At 37.1% G+C, this 24,593-nt stretch overlaps 2 protein-coding genes across 2 annotated transcripts; both read right to left on the reverse strand.

Moving 5' to 3' along the window:
• Window positions 1-538: 538 nt before the first annotated feature.
• LOC144448653 (flavin-containing monooxygenase 3-like) lies at window positions 539-3,364 on the reverse strand. Its single transcript, XM_078138930.1, has 4 exons — window positions 3,254-3,364; window positions 2,110-2,329; window positions 1,214-1,449; window positions 539-778 (listed from the first exon to the last, which is right to left on the reverse strand). Exons 1-4 carry the CDS (start codon window positions 3,362-3,364, stop codon window positions 539-541), a joined length of 807 nt encoding a protein of 268 aa, XP_077995056.1.
• Window positions 3,365-4,459: 1,095 nt separating this feature from the next.
• On the reverse strand, window positions 4,460-13,538 carry LOC144448654 (flavin-containing monooxygenase 1-like). Its single transcript, XM_078138931.1, has 3 exons — window positions 13,409-13,538; window positions 4,566-4,742; window positions 4,460-4,482 (listed from the first exon to the last, which is right to left on the reverse strand). The coding sequence occupies exons 1-3, from the start codon at window positions 13,536-13,538 to the stop codon at window positions 4,460-4,462; spliced, it is 330 nt and encodes a 109-aa protein (XP_077995057.1).
• Between the last annotated feature and the right edge of the window lie 11,055 nt (window positions 13,539-24,593).

Below are 24,593 nucleotides of genomic sequence, written 5' to 3' on the forward strand. Positions count from 1 at the left end.
CCATTACTCTTTAGGTCATTAGGCCATTACTCTTTAGGTCATTAGGCCATTATTATGTAGGTCATTAGGCCATTACTCTTTAGGTCATTAGGTCATTATTATGTAGGTCATTAGGCCATTACTCTTTAGGTCATTAGGTCATTATTATTTAGGTCATTAGGCCATTATTATGTAGGTCATTAGGCCATTATTCTTGAGGTCATTAGTATTTTCCGGCTGAATGAAGAAAACTATTGGAGAATAACATAATATAAAAAAAAATCGGGGAAAGTAATGGCAATTTTGAGCGTTTTGACTCATATTTCGGATACAGCAGAACCAGTGATGTTGACACGCGTTGTCGTGACCTCAGACCACTAAGTGACATAGACGCGCGTTGTCGTGACGTAGAACGACCAGAGTATAAATTCCATATTTTTAGCTTATGTTTGGTATAAAAAAGGGTTAACTCAGTCTGTGCCTCTATAACCACCATTTTTACTCTAACTGAATAACATAGTTTCAATAAACATTAACAGCTGTTACAGCTACTGTGGGTTTACTTTCCTGCATTTTCACGATAACGTCTTGTAGGATACTTGGTATTCTCCCAGACATTCAGGATTGCATCTCTTGCACCAGACCATGCACCAGGACCTTGTAAACGATACCAATAAGGAACCATTGGACCATACTCAAATGAATATGCAAGCTTTGGGTCAGAGAACAATAACTTCCAAAAGTTTGGTTTTACACCGATGAATTCGGCAAGTTCTTCTTCATATGGATAAGGCATGACCTGAAAACAATTTCGCATTAGTATGCATTTTTTTCTCGAAAGATTTCATACGAGTTAAATATCATACATCCGCCCATTAATTCTTTCATCAAGCCATCCATGCATTCATCCATCTATCCACCCACCCATCCACCCATCCATCCATCCATCCATCCATCCATCCATACATACATACATACATACATACATACATACATACATACAACCATCTGCCCATCCCTCCCTCCTCCATCCATCCACCCACCATCCACCCACCCATCCATCCATCTGTTCGACCACACACACCCCCTACAAGCAAACATCACTACAAACATATCTACACATTTAATTGTTGCCATAAGGAAAATATTAAGTGCAAACATGACTTGCTTGAGATATCAGATATTGATTATCTTACACTATACAAACTTACAAACGATGTAGATGACTCCTTACCAGTTGGTATTTTGTCCCGGTGTATTTTGGGTTCTGTTCAATATCTTCCATCATACGTCTTTTTTCAGGTAACATTGCTTTCTCAGTGAAGACCCTGCTGGCCCATCTTGATTGAATTTCACATACTGGCCATACTGCAGCAGATACGGACATCAAACCAATCACAGCCAACCTTTCTGGATTCTCCAGTTGTATGGGAAAAACGTACTTATACAGATTGACTCGATTGCATTCATCTAGGAAAGTGAAAAATGCAACACTGATATAGAAAAGACCATACTAAAATTTTGATTTATTGTACAACCTTAGTAAGTCTGTCTACGTCACTGATTAGTGTCTTCGATAACTCTTGACGTCAGAGATGAGTCCCCTGTACAGACCATACTTACATCTCCTCCTAGACTGTAAGTAATACAAGTTGTTGATACTACATTACCCTATGGTACACACATAAACTGTTCACGTGTTGCCATCTATCCCTGGTATTCATTACTCGAGAATTTCACCACCAGCAAACAATAGTTATTGAAAAAGAAGTGCAGAAACAAATAAAGTAAACGCCACTCTAGGAAATAAACGTAAGGCTCAAACTGTGGGTTCTGGAGGGTAATTCCATGTTTTTAAGTCACATACCTTTCGCTGGATTGCCAAAAACACCAAATTGAAACTATTTTTTCATCTGTTTTTATTTTTCGTTCAATGAAACACCATTGCTTCGTACACATAGCCTTAACAGACATGAATATTTATTAGATAAACTTAGAATATCCATGACTGTTAAGAGCTCATTCCTTCATATTAAAATCGTGTTTTATGTTGCAATTGTTATCTTGAAATTTCCTTTGGTTGTTTCTCTAACTAAATGTGGAAAAAAATAATCAACAATTAGAAATTACCATACAGCCATGATGGGTCTATAACAGGTATTGAGTATTCATAACCAGTTGCAAAAACCACCGCATCAATGTTTTCCAAGATAGTGCCGTCTTTCAACTTAAAATTGTTCCCTTCAATTCTTTCAATACCGACAACTGGTGTAAGTTGTCCCTGGACAATACGGTCTTGAATTTCATCATTTATCATCAATGATTTGGTTTCCAGTACTGACTGCGTGCACTGTGTGATACAAAAATGTTTGAACATACAACATATTTCACCCGAAGTTGATATATTGTATCAAAAAGTGTGAATACGGAATGGATCCTAAGTTAGGGATATCTCTTTTAAAAAATGGCTGCACGATTTATCAAGTCTGGATTACCCATACTCCAATGGAGTCATTGACTTCCGCCTGTTGGGATCGAGGCGGAAGTCAGATTTGTCACTGGAGTGTGGGTAATTCAGACTTACTTAAACCATGGAAGTAAAACCCACGCTTTAACTTTAAAATCAGGTTTTCTAGCTAGTTTGGTGAAAATTGTCTAATTTCGTGAACCTTGGCCACTTATAGAAAAGTGTGGAGTCTCCACAAAGTCGTTTGGCACACTCTCATATTTGGTAGCCTGACATGTCCCTCCTATAGCAGGACTAACCAATGTAGGAAAGGCAGCCCAGAGAGTTCGTGCTCGACAATAACCCGAAAAGCCAAGGCTCAAGGCAATGTAAGCATTTGAATTTGAAATTACCCCGTCAACTGTGCTAAATCCAGAAGGCGCTGGTCAGATGTATAAATTAATGAATGGCATTCTCACGTCAACATTTGACCATTTATTGCCCAAGTTGAATATTAATGAATAATCACTTGAAATTACACAACACAAGTGCCTGTCAATTTGTGTCAGATTACCGACACATTAAGTATTCGTATCTGTGGCTATTTGCATTTACACAGTTCTAAAAAAATTATCACACCAGTTTTGATGTGAAGGTTCATAGTTTTATACTGACTTTAATTGTCACGCTGCCTGAAGACAATTGCAATGTTAGAGAAGGCATACAGCGATATCAACATTATACTGGAATGGGGTTTTATTTAAGTACTTTCACTTATCGAGTTACAAAGCTTATAAACACAGCAAAAAAGCACGATTGATAACTTACCTGTAATCCAAACAGCTGATAATCAGCAACCCTTGTCTTAAACTTGCTCTCCATTAATGCTGCAAACTTTGATGGAGATTTCCTGAAGTTTGATCTTGTAAACACCGTCATATCCCACGGGACACCATTTATGATACGTGAGACAGAGTTGGTACCATAACGTAAACTTAGGTATACCTGTGGAGAGGAGTTTAGATTTCTGGTTTCAACACATAATGAATGTTAAAATTGTAGTCAGTTATTTGCAATCACTACTAATATATATATATATATATACCAACTTTCAAATTAGCTTACCTCAGAACCAGCTTTCGCAATTTCATTTGCAATCTCACCTACAGAGTTACTTCCTCCTATCGCAAGAGTAAAAGGAAAAGATAAAATATAAATAGAACATTGCATTTCTTAACTATGACTTTTCCCCTTCTGCATGTTTTGAATGCTTGGGATACGAGACAGTCAAAGTAAAATTTCAACCTTAAGCCAATCTTTCAATAATATAAGTGTCACTTAAATGTTTTAATCACTTAAATTATTTTAGAAACACATATGTACACTTGTATAAATACGTATACGCAATACGTATATAAAAGCCTACATACATACATACATACATACATACATACATACATACATACATACATGCATGCATACATACATACATACATACATACATACATGTACATTACATACATACATACATGTATACATACATACATACATACATACATACATACATACATACATACATACATGTATACATCCATACATACATACATACATACATACATACATACATACATACATACATACATACATAAAGTAGCCAGGGAAAGAGGAAAAAAATTATATTACCACAAAAATCAATTTGTCAATTGATCAATATCACACAAAAAAGTTTCATTTCACCTAAAACATCAATCAATCAATCAATCAATCAATCAATCAATCAATCAATCAATCAATCAATCAATCAATCAATCAATCAACCAATCAATCGATCGATCGAGCGATTAATTACATGTGGATCCGGACTTACCTACGACCACAACTCTCTTATCTCTAAATTTTTCAGCGTCTCGATATTCACTGGCATGAATCTTAATTCCATGGAATGTATCTAATCCAGGATAATCAGGTGTAAACGGTTTATTAAACATCCCAATACATACCATGACGTAATCAAAGTATTCTTCGCTCATCAAATCATCGCCGTTTTTCAGAATCACCTTCCAATATTTACCGACTTTATTTTTCACGATGTTTGTAACGCTGGTGTTGAACTTGATGTATTTATCCAGGCCGAAATTACTTGCATATCTATTTATGTGTTGTAATACTTTAGAGTGAGGGAAAAACGGTGTGTATTCCTTAGGGAATGGGAAATCCGAAAACGTCAGCATTTCCCGACTAAAGATGGTTACAATAGATTTATATAGCGCAGCACCCTGCCCTGGTCGGAGCTCGTCGGCATAGTTCCATAATCCACCTGTAATATCAAAAGTAGAAGTACAGGTATTTGCAGCATCGAAACCCGAATGTCATTTTTGTCTAGTTGACACAGGTTGTCTCCGTAGCTTCGGGAAGTCAATTTTGTTCAAAGTCATTACCAAAATTAAGAGATTTATAATATTGTTTTAAAGTTCTTTTTCACATGACCGGATGATCACAAATAATCACTACGTCAGGTCTACTATTTGTATGCATCTGTCACATTGCCATATATGGAAAGATAGCCATGCATAAGTAATTTGATTCATTAAAAGAGTCATCGACTAATGCAGTGTGGGAAATACAAAAAAACCATAAATTTATTATTATTGGGTTTACTCAATATTATTTAGAAATCACATCCGGTACATACAATAACATTTTTTTTAGTTTTATAAAATACTACATGTATGTTGCAGTTACAAAGATGAACGTCACCTGTATTGTTTCAAAATGCTTTTATTTTAAATATAAAAGAAAAACAATACGTTGTTTTGTTGACAATCACTAGAGTCTTAGTGACAAAACCCTTAGGTCACTTCCATTTTCAGACTGAAGGAAGAACATTTTGGAGAATTCTATAATTATACCAGCGTCAGTAATACCAAAGAGAAATCGGAGATAGTAATGGCAAATGTGAACGTTTAGGCTCATATTTCGTAGTGATGACGTAGAAGCGCGTTGTTGTGACGTAGAACGACCAGGGTATAAATTACATATTTGTTTGGTTCAACTTGGATTTGTGCATGGCTATATAAATAACTGTTTGTAGTTTGTTTGTCTTCATTCAGTGACCAGCTTGGGCCACTTTATATCATTCACCAGTCGTGTACAATGGCAACACATTATAACTAAACATCACTCTATTATTGTCTAGGCGTGGAGTTTGCAAAGCATACAATAAGCATTTTCTGAGTATGCATAGAAGAAACTGTAAACGTTCAAATACTACAGAAATTAGTTGAGTAGAAATATGTCATGGCTAAAATGAGAGGCGTTTAATGAAACAAAGGGTTCACAGTTTTATTCTGACTTTAATTGCTACTTCAAAGAACCTAGACTGTTTAAATTCAGTCGTATTGTGCCACTCAAAGTGAGTTTGTATTTGGTGGACAGTTTTACCTTCCGTAAGGAAGGTTATATATTAGGGGTGAAAAGTGTGTGTGTGTGTGTGTGTGTGTGTGTGTGCGTGTGTGTGTGTGTGTGTGTGTGTGTGTGTGTCTGTCTGTCTGTCTGTCTGTCTGTCGGTCTCACCATTTTCTAAAAAACGACTGATTCAATTCAAACGAAATTTGGTACACATGTTCCGTAGGGTAATGGCAAGAACTGGTTAGGTTTTAGTAAACATTCCATTAATATTAATGAGCAATTTACGTAATTAATGATTTTCGATAATTTGGCAATATCAAGAAATTCAATATAATTTGGTACGTACATTTGCAATACCAAAGCGCATCTATCCTGAAAATATTATTGATGTTGCTTTTAGTTTTAATATGTTATTGGCATATTTCGGTGATTACATCTATAGGCCACAAAAAGAAAAGCATTTTTTGGTCAGGATAGGTTGTCTAAAGTGGTGCGAGGACGTGAATTTTTGTAAAACTTTTTTTTTTGCACTATCAATTGTTCATGATTAGTTCTGCAGTTGTCTTTACTGAAGTAGCAATTAACGTAGGTATAGATATTTTGTGTTTTCCCATGGATCTGCAGACTGCATTGGCTGGAAAAAACGGGGAAAAAAGATCAAAGTGGGAGTATTTTAGTGATGCGCACTGACCAGTAACAATTCCTTCTTTTTTCTTGGCATTTAAAACTTCTATGGTGAGAGCTATGCTACAATGTTCTATAAAAGCTTCACATTACATGTTGTAGTTGGCCATAAGATCGCATCTGCAAGCAATCATGCTGGAGAATTCATCACTGACATAAGTTCATAAGATCTCTTCACGATTTCGAAATTTAAAATCTTGTTTTCACTTCGTTGGATACTCGCGTGTGTTTCTGTTTCTGAAAGCATGCATGAGGAATCGCTAGACAGCAAGTCTTCTCATCAAAACTTATTTAACCTCGACTGTAAATAGATTATCACACAAACAGTTAGAAACTGTGCTGAGAGTGACAGTGAGACAGATGATAGTGATGATGATGATGATGATGATGATGATGATGATGATGATGATGATGATGATAATGATGATGACAATGATGTGGTAATCTGTAATCTCGGTGATAGTAGTGACAGTGACAGTGAAGACAGTGGCTTTGGAATGAGTACAATTCCATCCGAGTCTACAGTTGTGACAAGAGGTGGGAGAAGGGCTGACTCTTGGTTGAATGCTTTGAACCAGTATACATACTCCCAATAAAAAACATTGACTATCTACCAACAGTCAACACCATTTTCTCCTATTTTGTAAATACTCCAGTTTATTTTTAACATATTTTTTATATGACTGTAAAGGCAGTTTATTTTGTAATTTTATGTACCACATCTCAATATAGTTTCTGTTTAGAAAATGTGAAAATAGTAAACTTTAAAAGTGTTACTTAGATGTATAGTCAACAGAACTAACATACATGTAGTGTAATGGAATTATTTAGGACAATTGAACAGAAAATGTTTGGACAATTGTAACATAATTACATGTTTTTTATATAATTATTTTGAGTAATTATTCCATCCAAAAATATGATTCACATTTTTTGAATTAAAGAGTCACTGCCTTCTAAAAACACATCACATTATAATATTAATATATGTAATTTGTGTTGTGTGTATGTGCGAGGGGGGGGGGTCACTCAAAATTACCATGTCAGATGGGGGGGGGTTATTATTTTTATTTTAGCAGAATGGGGGGGGGGGTACCCATATTTTTAAATTTTCCATTATCATTTCTCCGACCCCCCCCCCCGGCCATAAATAATGACGGCTCCCTAAGTGCGAGTTTGGTGCCAGAACGCGTGCATTTTTCGTATTAACATATTATCACAACAATGCAAATGAGATAAGAAAATGTTGTTACTGTGTTGCACTGTTGGGCAGTGTACTCAGTGTTTTAATTGGGTCAAATTTTCCCCAATTTTCCGATACTGATTGGCTTTGTTCTAGACCGTTCAAAGTATACGGGTTGCTTGTATTGATAGGTATATCGAAATATATATCGATAAGTTTCTGTCTAGATCTGATTTTTATATTTCGAGAAACCAAAGGAAATTGTGAGGCATGGAAATTCACCTCATTGTGGCGTGCATCACGAAATTCAAAGTATAGACCGGTATCATGCTTACCATAAAGTATGTAAACTTTATGTGCACTAGCAATGTTAGGACAGTTTGAATTGTGTTTATTATTTGCCATGGAAACTAGTGTACATATCGCAGGTATGTAGGGGATCGCGAAGGCCGAGTGAAGTCGAGTCAAGCTTTCCTGTACTGAGAATAGGTAGCGGACATTTGAACAACTTTTTCGACAACTAACTTTCACTGGGACTTCAAAAATTATAGAGCTAAAATTCATTATGTTCAAATGATACCAACAAGCAATCCATACATTTGTTCTGGATGCATGGGTAAATGTACGTATGTCTGTATGTGTATCCCTGTATAAAATCTGAATAATTTCATTTCAAAGGCCATTTTACCTGTTCCACTACATACAAAGATTGATATCACAAAGTCCTTTCAGATTTCTTATAGTTTGGCACACCTTTTGCCAATTCAGGGGTATACCATGTACTAATAGCCTACTATAACCAAGATTGTTGCATTCCAGCAAGTCTATTATGTGTAGGAACTAAAAACTCAATATTACGCTTATGGAAGGCATTCAGTTTAAATCTCGTTTAAATGTTTGCAATATTTCTAAACTTGATGGCACCCGTCGATCGATGGATTATACCATATTGATGACTTTTTAATTAGCACATACACTAACACTTGAAATTTCATTTTCGTCGCTTCTCCAAGTATTACTAATGAAACATTTTTGTTTGTGCCCAACTGCCGACATCAGACCGCGGACAAAGAGAACCTTTTAGAAACAGAGCAAGTAAGTAATTGACACTTGGCACAGTATGTTGGAAGTACAAAGACTTATATTACATTCCATCATTTGATAAGAACAGTTTTATGGCCATTTTACATAATGATAGTACAGGTTAACTAACAAATCAGTTCCCCTGTCATTTCACGCACACATCATTAAAGAGGTCATAATCTACTCTTATCAAATCAGGGGCATGAGGCAACAATTCTGGTGAAACTCGAAAATGATAATGATATCATACAGGTAATAAAGGCCCAAGTTAGCTATGAGTAACATTTACATACTTACTTCTTTATTTATAGTATATTTTAATAAACTCATTATTTACATCTACACATATTTGTTATTTTGGGCATAAGGCCAGAAATGGAATGATTAAAAATATTATATGTATGTACTTGTACACTTTCTGGTCTTTTAAAAAATGAAACATTTTTTAAATAATAATCGCAGAAAAAAAGTTTATATAAATATGGAAGACTCCAAAAAAGAATAAAGAAAAAAGAAAAGTATACGGATAGACATGGTGCAAATCGACACTTAGTGCGCTCGCGACAGTTTACGCGCTCCGCTGCTCGGCGTGCTCGAGCTGAAACGTATTCCCTCCGTTACCTATCGCTACCTTCGCTACCACATCTCAGTGCTTTTGCTGGGAAAAAAATATTCCGCTACCCTCCGTTACCTATCGCTACCTTCGCTACCACATCTCAGTGCTTTTGCTGGGAAAAAAATATTCCGCTACCCTCCGTTACCTACCGCTACCTTCGCTACCACATTTCAATGCTTTTGCTGGAAAAAATATTCCGCTACCCTCCGTTACCTACCGCTACCTTCGCTACCACATTTCAGTGCTTTTGCTGGAAAAATATTCCGCTACCCTTCCGCTACCTTCGCTACCTTCGCTACCACATTTCAATACTTTTGCTGGAAAAACATTTCGCTACCCTCCGTTACCTACCGCTACCTTCCGCTACCTTCGCTACCACATTTCAATGCTTTTGCTGGAAAAAATATTCCGCTACCCTCCGTTACCTACCGCTACCTTCGCTACCACATTTCAGTGCTTTTGCTGGAAAAATATTCCGCTACCCTTCCGCTACCTTCGCTACCTTCGCTACCACATTTCAATACTTTTGCTGGAAAAACATTTCGCTACCCTCCGTTACCTACCGCTACCTTCCGCTACCTTCGCTACCACATTCCAGTGCTTTTGCTGGAAAAAATATCCCGCTACCCTCCGCTACCGTCGCTACCACATTTCAGTACTTTTGCTGGAAAAAATAATTCGCTACCTTTACCTTACGCTACACCCACCATGCTATTTGACTAGATTTTGAGAGAAAATATTGCTTTTAACAGGTGACTTCATTAATAATGAAAAAATCACTTACTAACTGCTCAAGGTGCCATATGAATAACAATTATTCAAGTACACAAAACAGATGATATTTAAAGGATACCCCATTTAATTCATGTGTGCAAAAGTAGTTCCTACGACATCTATGGAGCATTAATATCCCATGCCATGTTTTGGTAATTTGACCATCATTTTACATTGCTACCTTCGCTACCATCCGCTACGTAGCGAAGGCGAAAAATAAAAACAATTCAACCCCAGATTGAGCACTATATAACTCCCATGGTCGTCAACTTTTGCTCAATTCTTTTTAGTGCACATTGGATATGCAACAATCTCAATTCATGTTCGTATGCATCATCAGAGCCAAGTAAACCATAACTACTGTCACTCGCGGAAAATGCACAGAACATGTGCGCACTTCTTTTGTACTTTCCCACACAAAGAATTTTTAATTTGCTACACTGCAAAAAGTTACAATTTTTAACTGGACACATTTTTATTCAAAGTTAAGCCAACGTACAGTAGAGATATAAGATACATATTAGCAAGGAGTCAGTGTACAGTCACTTTTGACTTTAGCGACCCATCAATTTAAATCGCGCATGCAAAGAATCATCACGTAAATAACGATTTTAATAACATCGCTATGTATTCAAAAAGTAGCTTTTTTCTTTCTTTTTTCCAAAATCTCAGCCCCCCCCCACAGGCTACGGTACTGTCATTGTTTACGAGTACACTCCCTGTTTGCAATACGTTCTGTTTGTCCACGGTCTGATGTAGCTGAAACTGGCTTTCCACGGTAGTACAGCATTCGTCATGTAACACGACAGTTGGTAAACGTTCAGGTGGTACAGTGTTACTAGGCGCAGAATCCTTTCATTAGAAGTGGCCTATATTCGCTTTTGTTAAAAAATGGTCCTCGTATATAAATAAGGTCCTCTGACACAGAAAACAGGACGATTCATCTTTTCTTTTTTTCCAACAGAGCGTATAAAAGTGTTCTGAAAAGAGATCGTAGACTTAATATATATTCATAGTTTATCGTGTCTCTCATAACAGACGGAGTCGAGATTTTCTTGTAAACAACTTGTGACGAACTTTAAACCAGCAATGCCACTATTAATATTTACAACACGTCTACCATTTGCAGTCTCACCTGACATTTAGAATGTTGATCATCATCCGTCGACCCTTTACAGGTTACGAACCAGTGCCATTGTAACAATACTGTTTCACATTAATCATACCGCGACCCTTACTGATTCCTTAGATGACAGACCAAACCCAATGAACAGAAAAGGTGATAAAGGCTAATCGATTTACCCCTATCTCTTTCGTCTTGTTATCCAGGTGTTATTCTCTGTGCTATTTTACATTGTTTGACTACTGCAAGAGAGGCAACGAATTCTTGACAATTCGCATTGAAAGCTTATACACTGTATGGCGCATAACAATCCTTGTCTGATCTACCCGCCAATGAATTCCTTTTGTCGTTTACTCTATCCGATGATACATGCGCAGAACTTGACCAATCTTCTTTCGTCCAATGTGTCAAGTTAACTTTATTTACGTCTTTGTCTTTATTTTTCCCATTGTTTCTATGACTACGAAATGAAAAATCTTGAATAAAATTTTGAATGACTGCTGGGAGTACTTCAATCTAGTTCAACTTAAATGAAGAGGGGAACATGGAATTTACCATAAACTGACTTGCTGTTGTAATTTAAGAAGAAGAAAAGAAAACAGTTTGTTTATTTTTCTGCGCGTAGTCCCAGTCAGTGATGTATGAAGGAGTGTATACAAGATCATGTCTATTCAAAACCTGAAGCCGGCATTTGTGAATACAAAGGGAAAGCTCAGGCCACTATAGTGGTCTAAGGTAAAAGTCACGCGATATTCAACCAGGCAGGCAGGCAGGCAGACAGACAGACAGACAGACAGACAGACAGACAGACAGACAGACAAAATAAATCCTATTTATGGGTCTGCACCTAAAAAATTGCGCCCTCATCAGCGATCACGATTTCAACCTATTACTACACTTAATTTTAAGTGAAGAGATTGTGGCTGTCTGATCGAACAATGTCACAGTACTAGTGCACGTTTAAGTGACACTGTGGCGCAAATAACAATTATGACTGGTCTACCTAAATTCTATCCTATGATTAGACGGAACATGCGCAGAACTTGGCCATTCTTTTTTTTCCATGCGTCACGTTAACTCTATTCTCGTCTTCATCTTAATAGTTTTCTTTTGTTTCAATGACTACGAAATGGAAAGTTATAAATTCTTTCTAGTACCAGTGATACTTTTAGATATGAAATTTGCCCACATATAGGGAGCATCATATCATCTTACACCTCAGACCACCAAAACAAGATTTGGGTTGTCCGAGCTTACGCCGTGAAATGAGAGGTGTATAAGCAAAATCAAAATGATGTCTTTCTGAGATATTGGAGTACTCAGACAAATGTAGTCCTGCTTTCAGACGGTGCCCGCGTTTCGCTCAACACCGGACAACTTATATTACTCCGTATGCAAGTTAAGCAGGACGAAGACAAATTGTGACACCCTAAAATACACTTGTCATGTTGAGTACTAGACTAGCTGCTAGACCTCGGATGTTCTTCCGATACAATACGACACACGAACGAACATCGCTATCGAGGATGGAACATCCGTCCAGGCAAGTCCTCACTGCGAACTTCGTTCGCTTATCGTATCAGAAGAAAGCCTGAACGTCTAGCTGCAAGCTTAAGACTACTCAATGAGGCTCTGTGAAATCTAATGCAAGCGAATGCTAATTTGCATATGAATAGCGCTAACTAAAATTAACTATCAAACCGACATTGCACTCTGAGGTTCGATATAAAGGTCGTATGACCTGTAAAGTACATGTCGGTACAAACTTAGTCCTGCTTGCATACGGAGAAAGTCATCTCTCCCTTCTCTGGTGTTGAGGATCATGTCAGTAATCTTGACCCGTGCACCGTCTGCAAGCAGGACTAGAACAAACTCAGACCACTATAGAAACAGACTAACTTTAGGATCAGTACACCTAGTCACGTCTGTTCTAGTTATACTTAATTTTAATTTCATAACCAGGCCAGGTATCAAATTTGCACTATATGTGTATGATAAAACAGGGCGGGTCCTGTTTTATCATACAAAACATCATGTATTGTCGCTCTGGCCAAGGTAATAAAACAATTCAAGCTGCGGTTTTTTAGTTTTATCACTCTATAATATACATACCTAGTTTATCATGTCTCTCATAACAGACTGGATCAAGGTTTTCTTCCAAACAGCTTTTGATAGCCGTTAATCCAGCAACACCAGCACCAATAACGGCGACACGCGTACCTTTTGTAGTGTCACTCGACATGTTGAATGTTGATCAACTGGTGGCAATACAAGTTACGGATAAGTGAATAAGGCCTTTACGCGACGTATTGACCAATGGGAAAGACCAATGAGAGGACCGATGATGTCATCTTTGCAGATCTTTTCAGTCAACCGGTCAGAGGTTCCGGTGTTTATATCTGGGGTGCGTTCCGTTGACAAAACGTTTTGTCATTGTTTGGCCAGGGCAACCTGACCCTCCCCCGAACATTATTATGCATGTTGCAAGTGAAAAATAAAAGATGACGACATATAACTTAGTACGTAGATTAACAATAATAAAACGCATGAGTTCTATAAAGGATGTTTATGTACCTTGAAGTTCTAATGAATCATTACACAATTAATGATTTTCGTTAATTCGGCCATATCTTAAGTAAACACTTCAAATTTCGTAGAAAAGACGTATTACAAGATGTATAATATATGTAAAGGTTGTTGACACAGCCTATAATTTTTAGGAGTCATTTACATAATTAATTATTTTCAGTAATTTGGCTCCATCTTAAAAATTCAAACTTCACGATTTATATAATTGGTACATGTATTGATGCTATCAAAGTGTAAATGTTTGGAATAGTTTGTTGCTGTTGTTTTTAATTTCATTTAGTCATTTGCATAATTAATGATTTGCAATAATTAATCAAGAATTCAATCGCCAAATTTCGTTTAATTTGGTGCATACATTGATGATAACATAGTGAATGTCTATCGTAAAATTCGTTGGTGCAGCGTTATTCTTACTGAATTTGTATAGTTATTATGCAATATTATAAGTATCCACACGCTTCAAATTTCGTATAGATTGCTTTAGTTAATTGCCAATTAAGGTGACATCATGTATGGCAGCTAATTCTAAATTCTAATTAAAATACTTTTCCCTTTTGGAAGGCTTACAGTTTACTTCTGATTCGTTTACATTGTCGCAATTTGACTATGAATTTATTAAGAGTGTGTGTGTGTGTGTGTGTGTGTGTGTGTGTGCGCGCGCATGCGTGCGTGCGTGTACGGACGTGTTGGAGTGTCATAATTATGCAAACTATTGCCATTTTGTATGCAAGTATATTCGTTGCTTAAAATACTTGTGCTATATACGAGAAATTATTACGAATCATTTCATATTTTGCAGGATGTCACCGCGTTGAACATTTCGTCTACTGATAGATGTACGCCGCGCCCAAAGATATTGTTAAAGAAGGCAATATGTTCTTCAAAGAAGTCGGGAAGTCATTCAGAAACATAGAAACCCAAATGGATAAAACTGATGTCTACTTGCCATGTGAAGCCTCACAAGATGGGAAAGAAAATAGTTCCTTCCAAATCAGATCGAAGACTCCGAATTTTCAAGAGAAATGGCATCTTACGTTAGCCAGATGACGACTGCACTATAATCTCCTCCAATATGTTGACGGAGATGAAGCTGACAGAGCAACTGAACTATCACAATTCCAATTTCCAAATATTTCAATTTATGCCACCGAAAACTTACTTCAGGATTCTGCTGTAAAAATGGATGATATTGATAAGACTGTAAGTTTGTTTTCAAATGATGAAAATGATTTCAAATTAATTGACAACAGAATTCTGATGACTTAGAATTCCGAACTGAATCTTATGCACTCTATGATAGATGGCGCTGTTTATATGACCAGGACACAAACTATAGTGTATGTCAAATATCATAATATCCGACGTGCATAGCATTTTTATATTTTACAGGACGACAAAATGGCATCTGGAGATACAACTACTGTAACAACTAAATATATTGTTGACGTGGGAATTAAATATTTCAAAAATAAAATGGATAAAACCGATGTATTTTTGTCATCATTGGCGACTAACAAGAAAGGAAAGAATTGTAATGGTCTCCAAATCAGCCCGAAGCTTCCAAACTTTAAAGAGAAAATGTATGAAGCGATTTCGTAGCCAACCACAATTCTTCCGGTCAGTTTCTCCAGCCTGGGATGGGGGTGGGGGGCAGTGGATTCTTAAATCGGGCCGACAAAAAGTCACTGACCCCCTATCTGTAAAACCAAAAACAGGCTTACCCCCTTTCACTTAATTCTAAAACATGATGACCCCCATATATAATATTCACATGGCGGGTAATTTTTCATCGTGACTCAGTGTGGACTGCTTGACTGTCTTGCAAATACTTTATAAGATCCCAGGATAGCACTATCATAATTATAATTATAATATACCTAGTGATAATGCTGTGCCATGATTCGCTAGAATCAGTCACGTGATAGGAATATAGAATGACTATTTCCCTAGGGGAATAATTCCATCAAATATTGCATGGTCACGTGACCACCGCGAGTTCACAGCAGGTCAAAATGGCAGCTTCTGACGATGTCGTCTGCCCACCACAAGAGAAGAGGGCAAGATTTTCCCTTCTGTCGGAGCAAGAACTTCAACACCCTGTCGACAGGAAAGATTCACGTAACACAAAGCATGTCATTCAATACGCCACCAAGATTTTTACTTCGTTTTGTGAAGAAATTGGTACAACCATAACAGATGTGGAAAAGAACGCGCCTGCCGATCTGTGTATCACGCTGCGGATTTCTATGCAGGGATTCGACAGAACAACGCACAGCTGTATTCGAGCAAGTCGATGATGGTATATTATAAAACACATATTGCCTGGCCTATATTCGGGCTATAGCACCCGTTCATTACCTGTAGCCCTCATGGCCAGGCAATATGTGTTCATTATTGACTACACAGGGTAAATATATTCCAAAAGGAGTGCAATAGCATCTTAACAGTGAAAGGTAGGGGGAAATCTTCAAGAGCGTATGCAATGTTTTGCCTGATACACATGTATGACTGCACTGTGCAGACGATCGATCGATATCTGTTGCGTTGCTAAAGGCTGGGCATACGCAGTGTACTTCCTTCGACTAAATGGATGCAAAGAAACTACAATAATACAACATATATAAGTACACTCAAACACTCAAATATAGAACACAACACACTAATTTAATCAATAAAGTAACATGAAACTTTATTTCCATTTTAATAATACAACTCAAGCTCTTCATTTATCCACTTAATGAAATAGCATTGACAGTCCCAACAAAGGTAAGTTGTAAATCCTGTATATCTACCATCTGTATGCTGGTTGAATTAAGGTAAGTTTTGCAATATATGCTGATCCAATCAAATGTCTTCTGGGAAACAACAACGTTCCTGAAAAAACGACAAAATCATGGGTTAAATACTCAACAGTCTTTACAAAAATACAGCAATCAACAGTTCGTGAAGTCTTCAAATAGTCCATTGGTCTTCAATTACTCCTACTGTTGCTTTCTGTAAGAGCAGAGAAAGTTCCATATACATTACCATTATTTGGGTTGGGTACTGGGTGGGATTGTTATATCTCAATTCGGTTTTTGTTCATGGAATTAGGATTCCATTTCACACACTTACACTGTGCTTATGAAAACTCCAATTCCATATCACTAAAACCTCCTTAAGTCAAGATATAACAATGCATGTGCAAAGCCAACCTAATAAGTTTGTTCATTAAAGACTGTTCTCTGGAATGCTAAGCTATGTGCGCCAGTATTATTTGACGGTATTTCCCAAAGGTAGGACATTGAGAATGTGGATGGTTTAGAGCAGTTAGCCTGTGATAATATATCCTTAACTGATACACCTTGTAATGTTTTTTTGCTTTAGTTGTACATGCAGATCAAGTAGAATGTGCTTTGAAGATGTCAGTATAGTATTTAGTCCTGCCAACTTCATTATTATCTTTAACCACCTAGCAAGTGTACTAGTTGATACTGGTTTGTGGGGCCTGACATAACTCAAGACCAACGTATCTACATAGTTCTTATCATTGACTTCATTACGCCATGGCTCTGACAACCTTAGGTATTTGCGTAAACATGACGCCACACATAGTAAGGGTTGTGATGGAAACAAATAAAAGGTAACACTGCTCAGGGGACTATGATCTGATGGTTTCTGGGATGATATAAATTTAGCCTTACTTGACTTGGTCAGGGATGAATCTTTGCAGGTGATGCTACTTCCATTATCATGCATATTTCTTAAGTTCAGAGTTTGAATCTCAGACAGGCGGCTAGCACTAGTCAGGACCAATAACATACAAACATTTAAGGATAATTGCTTTTGTTTCAGTTCCTCATTTTTACCCATATTTTTTATATGGCTCAATACCAGATCCACGTCCCAGGTATCGGAATACCTTGGTTGTGGTGGTCTCTCATGAAATACTGCCCTCAACAATGTTGTGACATTGGGGTGTTGGCCAACCTTATGCCCATCTATAGGTGGATGAAAGGCAGACAATGTTGATCTATAAGTGTTGATTGATCTAGACTGGTACCCGCTGTTAAACAGGTAAGTGATAAAATTTAGGACATTGGCCAAAGATGTTTGAAATGGATCAACTTGTCTTTCACCACACCATCTACTCCACTTTCTCCAGGCGAAATTGTGAGATTTTGATGTCCCCTTTTCCAGGCATTTGACATAAGTTTGGCAGTTTCATTTTAAATTCATTCTGTAATGACGGAATTCCTGAAACCTCCAATGCCGCTAATTTCAGACTGCCTCCTGTCATTAGCATGGGGTGTAGTTGTTGTGATGGTGATAGCAGAAGTGTCTGGCATGTTGGGAGGGGAATCGGAAAGTCTATTGACATTTCAATTATCATTGGAAGCCAAGGCTGTGTGTGCCATGTTGCTGCCTTCATGACAACTGTTTTTTTCTCCTTCCTCACCTATGCCAGACACCTCCCTATCAATGCAAATAGAGGGAACGCATAGCCGTCCAGACCTACCAAGGAGGTTTTTCGCGATGAGTCATCTTGAACATACTTAAGTCTTGCAAATTTATTATATATGCGAATTATTCATTGTTTATACATTCAATCACCAAATAACTCTGAATTCATTGCGATTCATCAATTAAGAGACTTCGATATTGTTCGGAATAATGTTATAAATTATTATCAAAAAGATTTATCAATATCACGACTTTATTTGGAAGCAAATCATTATTAGAAAATCAAAGAAAGAAAGAATAAACTCATATAAACTGTACACTAAGTTTGTGTGCATTTCATTTACTTTGCCATGTAATTTCAAGTGAAGTCAGATTCGACTACACACATTGATTTAGTGCCGAGATTAAAAGGAGATATCAGTATCAATATATGGATGTGAGCAAATAGGTGCCGAAACCAGGGAACCTGGAAGTTTGAGGATATGAAGAGGAGGAATTCAGGAAGTACAATATTTGGATATCTTTGACTTGCTTTGTTCGTTCGTTTGTTTGTGTTGCGTTTACACCAAGATGATATTTTGTTTGTCTACCAATTTGGTGTCGTTGGCTCTAGCTCCCTTACCTATGTATTGAATTCCTCACTTTAGTTTCTCCACACCCCTCGGGTATATGGTTTCTCTGAAGATAGTATATTGATAGTTTGTCACAACCTTCACCTACATTTTATCATTGCATTGGCAATTTTTTATTTATTGCCATACAGATGAGTGTTGTGCTAACGTTCTTGTATTCTTTTGTTCTTTCAATTCTGTTGTGAAAATCGAATTTTGCAGTGGCGTGATAACTTCAAGCATACGTTGCGTACTTGATTATTCGCTGGCCTTGTACATATAGTGTATCAACTTTAATTAATAAACACTTTAGCCAGCTCCAAAGAAGAATCAAGTAGACCTTTTTCGATTTCCGAGGTGACGCACTTGAAAAAAATATATCAGGTTTTGCAAATAGTCGCTCATGTTCACTCATTTGATTTTGTGATTTGGGGCTGACATTGTCACCATGATTACTGCAGCTGCTACGTCTGAAAATTCGCTTTAGAAGCTTGCAGGTGATTGATATGTAAATTATGTCAGACTCGTGACTATCGTCCCTAATCTTTGTATGTATGTCGAGCGGCTTAGCCGCGAGAACGGAGGGACTAGTCGGGACTAAAGTCCCTCACTTTTGGTGGGTTCGCCTTTCAGGGCGCACTTTGTGCGCCTTACAATATTCACGATATTCACGAGTCTGGCAGCGAGACTGTGTGTGTGCTGCTTGTGTCACGGTTGGGTTGACTGGTCAGCTTTGATAAGGATCTCATATCCAAGTACTTCTGATCGTGTTCTAATGTTTCTTTGCTCATTAAAAAACACACTGTGTTGCCTCACTCATAAAAAAACGAATGTGTCCCCAGGAAAGTGTTCATACTGTTTGGCAAACCGGTGTAATATACATAACGGCTTAGGATTTATCTATAGAACCCTATAAAAATGGAACTGGAGGGAAGTTGATAGAATTTAGAACACATATATGTACTTCCTATTTATAGCTGAAGGGTGAAAACATAATCTCAGACAAGCAGAGTATAACACTCTTATATTTTGGTTAACGTGGCAACAAAATAATCTGAGCACCATATTTTAATTGCATTTACTACTTTGAGTAAGATAGACTAATGGTTAGGTATTTTTTCACATAACACAGTCTTGTAGGCCTGACATGTAAGCTTACAATGCACTCATTCGAACATCGATAGAATTACAAAGAGGTTATAGGTCCCCGTCTTTTATGCCAATACATTGTTTTAGTTAGCAACCTTTTCAGTCACCATCTTGTTCGGCGCATATGGGTATATTCATTCTCTGTTTCCACAGCAACCCTGATTGCAACGTAGCGACGTCATAATCGCATGGTAAGAGGACAAGTGATTGGTATATACAAACGAAACAACGTTCAATTCGGTCTAATGACACCGTGTCCCCTAATTGACTTATCCGTGTGAGATTTCTACTTGGTTTGTTGAAGCAAAATATGTCAGATTTTCCAAAATCTACGAAATTCTAACAGAGCATCAATTAATAAAGTGCAACACTTCACGACAAAACACACTTTTCACATCTCTATAAATCGTAGGTCTAGTTCACTCATGGAACTCGCAACGAATTCGAACAAACAATGTTCAGGACTCAACAGCATTTATCGTCAAAAAAATCATCGCATCACAAACCAATCAATGATGTTTCTTTCCTCTACTAGGGACATACTAATATATATTACCCGACCACAGAATAACAATGAATTGTTTGAACTATTAATAAAGCAGTCATTTAAAGCAATGCAGATTGTCTTTGTTTGAATGACTCGAAGTTCCGATATCATACAACAAGGAAGATGTATTTTGCGTGTTCGGGATAGGTGAATATACCTGCAAGCATGTATCAATAAATACATGACTCGGCGAGTGTTCCTTCTAGAACGTCTGGAACGAGAAGAACCTAGATAGAACAAATACATACACCTCCACTGATACTGAAAGGTGAAAACGTAACCTCACACAAGAGCACCTGAACCTTCCTTTGTTTTGGTTACCATGGCAACAACAATCTGATCATGATAATATATTTGTATTTTCTGTATTTAGTAACGTAAAGATAGACTCCTGGACACCTCCAATTTTTACACGAATTAGATACGTTTTCAATTACACTTATTTGAGTTATTATGGTGTTACTACTTTATCCCACAATGCTCAGAGAACTTTATGAGTATTAGTATTACACTAGGCACAGTCTTTTTAGCAGAATAATGGTGTATGCTTTGCAACTCCAAGGAAGTATACAATCCACGTTGCAAATATATGCAAGTGTATTCACAACATAACCTCTATCCTACCAGGTGCCAAAATAATACAGCTTGGTTGACTGGTGCACAATCTTGGCTCGAATCCTTCCCAGGAACGTTAGCCATTCACAAATAATCTACATCAAAGGCTCAAACCTGCAGATATCAAGCCGGCCATATTAGCAATTCAACCATCATGACCCACACCAGAGGTCGCCACCAAAATCGTATATTATGTTGATCGATATCCTGTAGACAATTTTCTAAAAGCTTCTGTTAATATCCATGCATATGCAATTTTTCAGTTTAATCTTTTTAAAGTAAAAATAATTGTTTACTCATACCATACATCTGTGATGCGATGACTTTGATTTCAATAATTTTCCAACTAGACATCCAAAGTAACATCCCCACCAAATATCAAAATAATCGGCTCTGTGGTTTTTAGTTTGTCGTTAACACGTACAAGCCCGTACACACACACACACAAACACACACACACACACACACACACACACACACACACACACACACACACACACACACACACAAGAATCGACGAACAAAAAAATATTCTGATTCGGTAGCAATTATTGACGAAAAGTCATCGCAACATAAACCAAGCGATTGTGTCTCCGTTGTCTATACTAGAAACATGGAAATCTATAACCCTTGACCAGAGACTAGCAAATGGATTGTTTGAAATATCAATGCAGTGATTTAAAGCAATGCATATTTCTTAAACTTATTTGAGTAGCATGAGTTCTGACGCCGTGCAATAAGGACGATTGTATATGTGTATGAAAGAGTGTTTGTGTGTGTGGGGGGGGGGGTGAAATGTAAATGACGTCAGACGGACTTCCCGTTCTACTGATGACTATACAATGTTGGTCGAACATAGGGGTGAAGATTTGGCGAGATTAGTGTAAAATGTGATAATCTGACTAATCTTTAAATTTGTCGCCTATTTAAATGTAGTGTAGTGTGTGATGATAATTATATAAAAGATTTTCGTTTTTCATTACTTTTCATTCGTTTGATAAAGATCTACGCTTTCTACCAAAGCACCATTGTTCATCTACAAATACATAGCATTATGGGTAATTTACTTTACTAAGATTAGGATAATTATACGATGAGGTAAAAATGGCGATGTAATTTTAAAGTCAATTGGTTTTATAGGGTCTGGGGTTTAGCAACAGGGTTGCACACCCCTACGAAACTACTGGACACCACTCCACCCCACCCCCACTGGTGCCAGGTATGCTTAGTTGTTGCTGTAATCGACAGTCTGCGTTGCCTGCACTTTTGGTGAAAAAAGGTTGTTGTCATGGCTACAGTTCTTTCTGAACCGTCTGGCATTTCAATCCACATACTGAATTCATTGCATAGAATAGAATCGTATAATGCTAGTATTTTAACATCACGATCTAAAAACCCACGTCTTTGTTTCAATGTATAATGCCTTAGTGGTTGTATTTTAGTAAAAGCAGCCGAATTGTATTAATTGAGAACTAGAAAACACATGTCGAAACAATAAAGTATACACCACCATATTTACAAGAAATGTGTGAATATTTTTTGTTCGTCGATACTTGTGTGTCGTGGCTACATTTCTTTCTGAACCGACTGGCATTTCAATCCATATACTCAATTCATTCCATAGAATAGAATCGTATAATGCTCGTATTTTAACATCACGATCTAAAAACCCACGTCTTTGTTTCAATGTATAATGCCTTAGTGGTTGCATTTTAGTAAAAGCAGCCGAATTGTATTAATTGAGAACTAGAAAACACATGTCGAAACAATAAAGTATACACCACCATGTTTGAATGTGTGATTTGTTTGTGTGAATAGGGGTGTCGAAATATGATTCACCGCAAATATTTTGTTACACCGCTCCCGTATATTAGACTATTGGTTGACACTTTCTTGTTGCAAACGTAAGCTATAAACACATAGTTAGCCCTATAATCTGTCAATCAAATGTTCTGTCTATTCAAAAAACTCAATGAAATTCTAAATATAACAAGGTGTTTTAGCCACTCTGGATTTCATTCCGATGTTACTTGTTTGGAGTTGACATCGAAGAGCCGCGTTGCTGATACTTCACTTCAGCAGGTAGGAGTGGGTTTCTTTTTTTTCGTTTTCGATTGAAAGTCTACTTTGCTAGCGCGAGTATTTGCAAGTGTATCTGAAATTTTAAAACTAAGTATATTGTGGAAGTTGAATAGAAAGTAATTCATCCTCCTTTCGACATTAACGTTAGCTTCGAACGGGTATTTTGGTAAAAAAATAAGATGTTTACTACATAAATTGAAGGCACTGTTTTTAGTTCTAAGTTTCCAGAATGTCCTATGCTTGTTTTGAAGTTTACATGGAACAAGGTGTTTCATAATGTAACCAGGAAAATAACTGAGCGTGTCACACCGTTCGTAAACGTTTCGTATTTATAACTCAATTTCAGAATTTGATATCGTGAGAGGCATGATCCGACTGTTGGTGTTCCTGACTGTCGTGTTTACGGCCACCGCTTCCCAAAAGGTAAGCGCATTGTCCTTCTTAATTACGTGGAAAAAAATAATTGTGTGTTTCCGATTTTATGACTTCAGAAAATATGGTATGTAGGTCGGGAATTTATTTTATTTTACCTTTTAAATTGTTTTCATTTTTGAAAAAAGTATTGTTGCGATGTTGTGTTGTGTACTGACATCACTGGGGAAAGAAAACAGACATACGTGAAGGTCAAGAAGACAAAGAATTTCTTATCTTTTTGTTTTAAATATTTAAAACATGTTTAGGGTCGACGGCTGAAACTGACGTCTGTCGAGTTAGTTGGAAACACACATTTCATTTTTTTTTATTTGAAAATGGTTTGTGTTGAAATTTGTGATAAGGCCAGTTTGTCTGCATAATGTAGTAATTTATGTGACTGTGTTAAAATCAGTTAGTTTCTCTGTTTACAGTACTGTATCAAGTACCTTAGCCTGCGGAGGGGGGGGGGAAAGAGATTTTGGTAAAAAAGAAAGAAAAAAAGCGAATTTTTGAACACATTAAAATTATTAAAATCGTTATTTACGTGACGATTCCTAGCGCATGTGCGATTTAAATTGATGGTTCACTAAAGTCAAAAGTGACTGTACACTGACTCCTCGCCAATATGTATTTTATATCTCTACTGGACGCTGGCTTAAATTTGAGTAAAAATGTGTCCAGCTAAAAATTGTAACTTTTTGCAGTATAGCAAATTAAAAAATCTTTTGCGGGAAAGTACAAAAGAAGTGCACACATGCACATGAATAACAGTAGTCTTGAAAGTCTCCTTCATTTGAAGAAAGCAAATCGCAATACTGTCAGCGAGTGAAACTCCCCAAAAAAGGAC

Source organism: Glandiceps talaboti, chromosome 17 (assembly GCF_964340395.1).
Source record: "Glandiceps talaboti chromosome 17, keGlaTala1.1, whole genome shotgun sequence".
Classification (NCBI taxonomy): Eukaryota; Metazoa; Hemichordata; class Enteropneusta; family Spengelidae; genus Glandiceps; species Glandiceps talaboti.

Excerpts from the sequence above, each read along its gene's own strand:
- LOC144448653 (XM_078138930.1), bottom strand. The coding sequence starts at position 3,364 with ATGACGGTGTTTACAAGATCAAACTTCAGGAAATCTCCATCAAAGTTT. Across the intron at positions 2,330-3,253 it reads ATCAGCTGTTTGGATTACAG|TGCACGCAGTCAGTACTGGA; the intron begins GTAAGTTATCAA and ends TGTATCACACAG. Across the intron at positions 1,450-2,109 it reads AGACCCATCATGGCTGTATG|ATGAATGCAATCGAGTCAAT; the intron begins GTAATTTCTAAT and ends TCACTTTCCTAG.
- LOC144448654 (XM_078138931.1), bottom strand. The coding sequence starts at position 13,538 with ATGTCGAGTGACACTACAAAAGGTACGCGTGTCGCCGTTATTGGTGCT. Across the intron at positions 4,743-13,408 it reads TGAGAGACATGATAAACTAG|GTGGATTATGGAACTATGCC; the intron begins GTATGTATATTA and ends TTGATATTACAG. Across the intron at positions 4,483-4,565 it reads ACACATAAATAGATATGCAA|GTGATTCTGAAAAACGGCGA; the intron begins GTAATTTCGGCC and ends AAATATTGGAAG.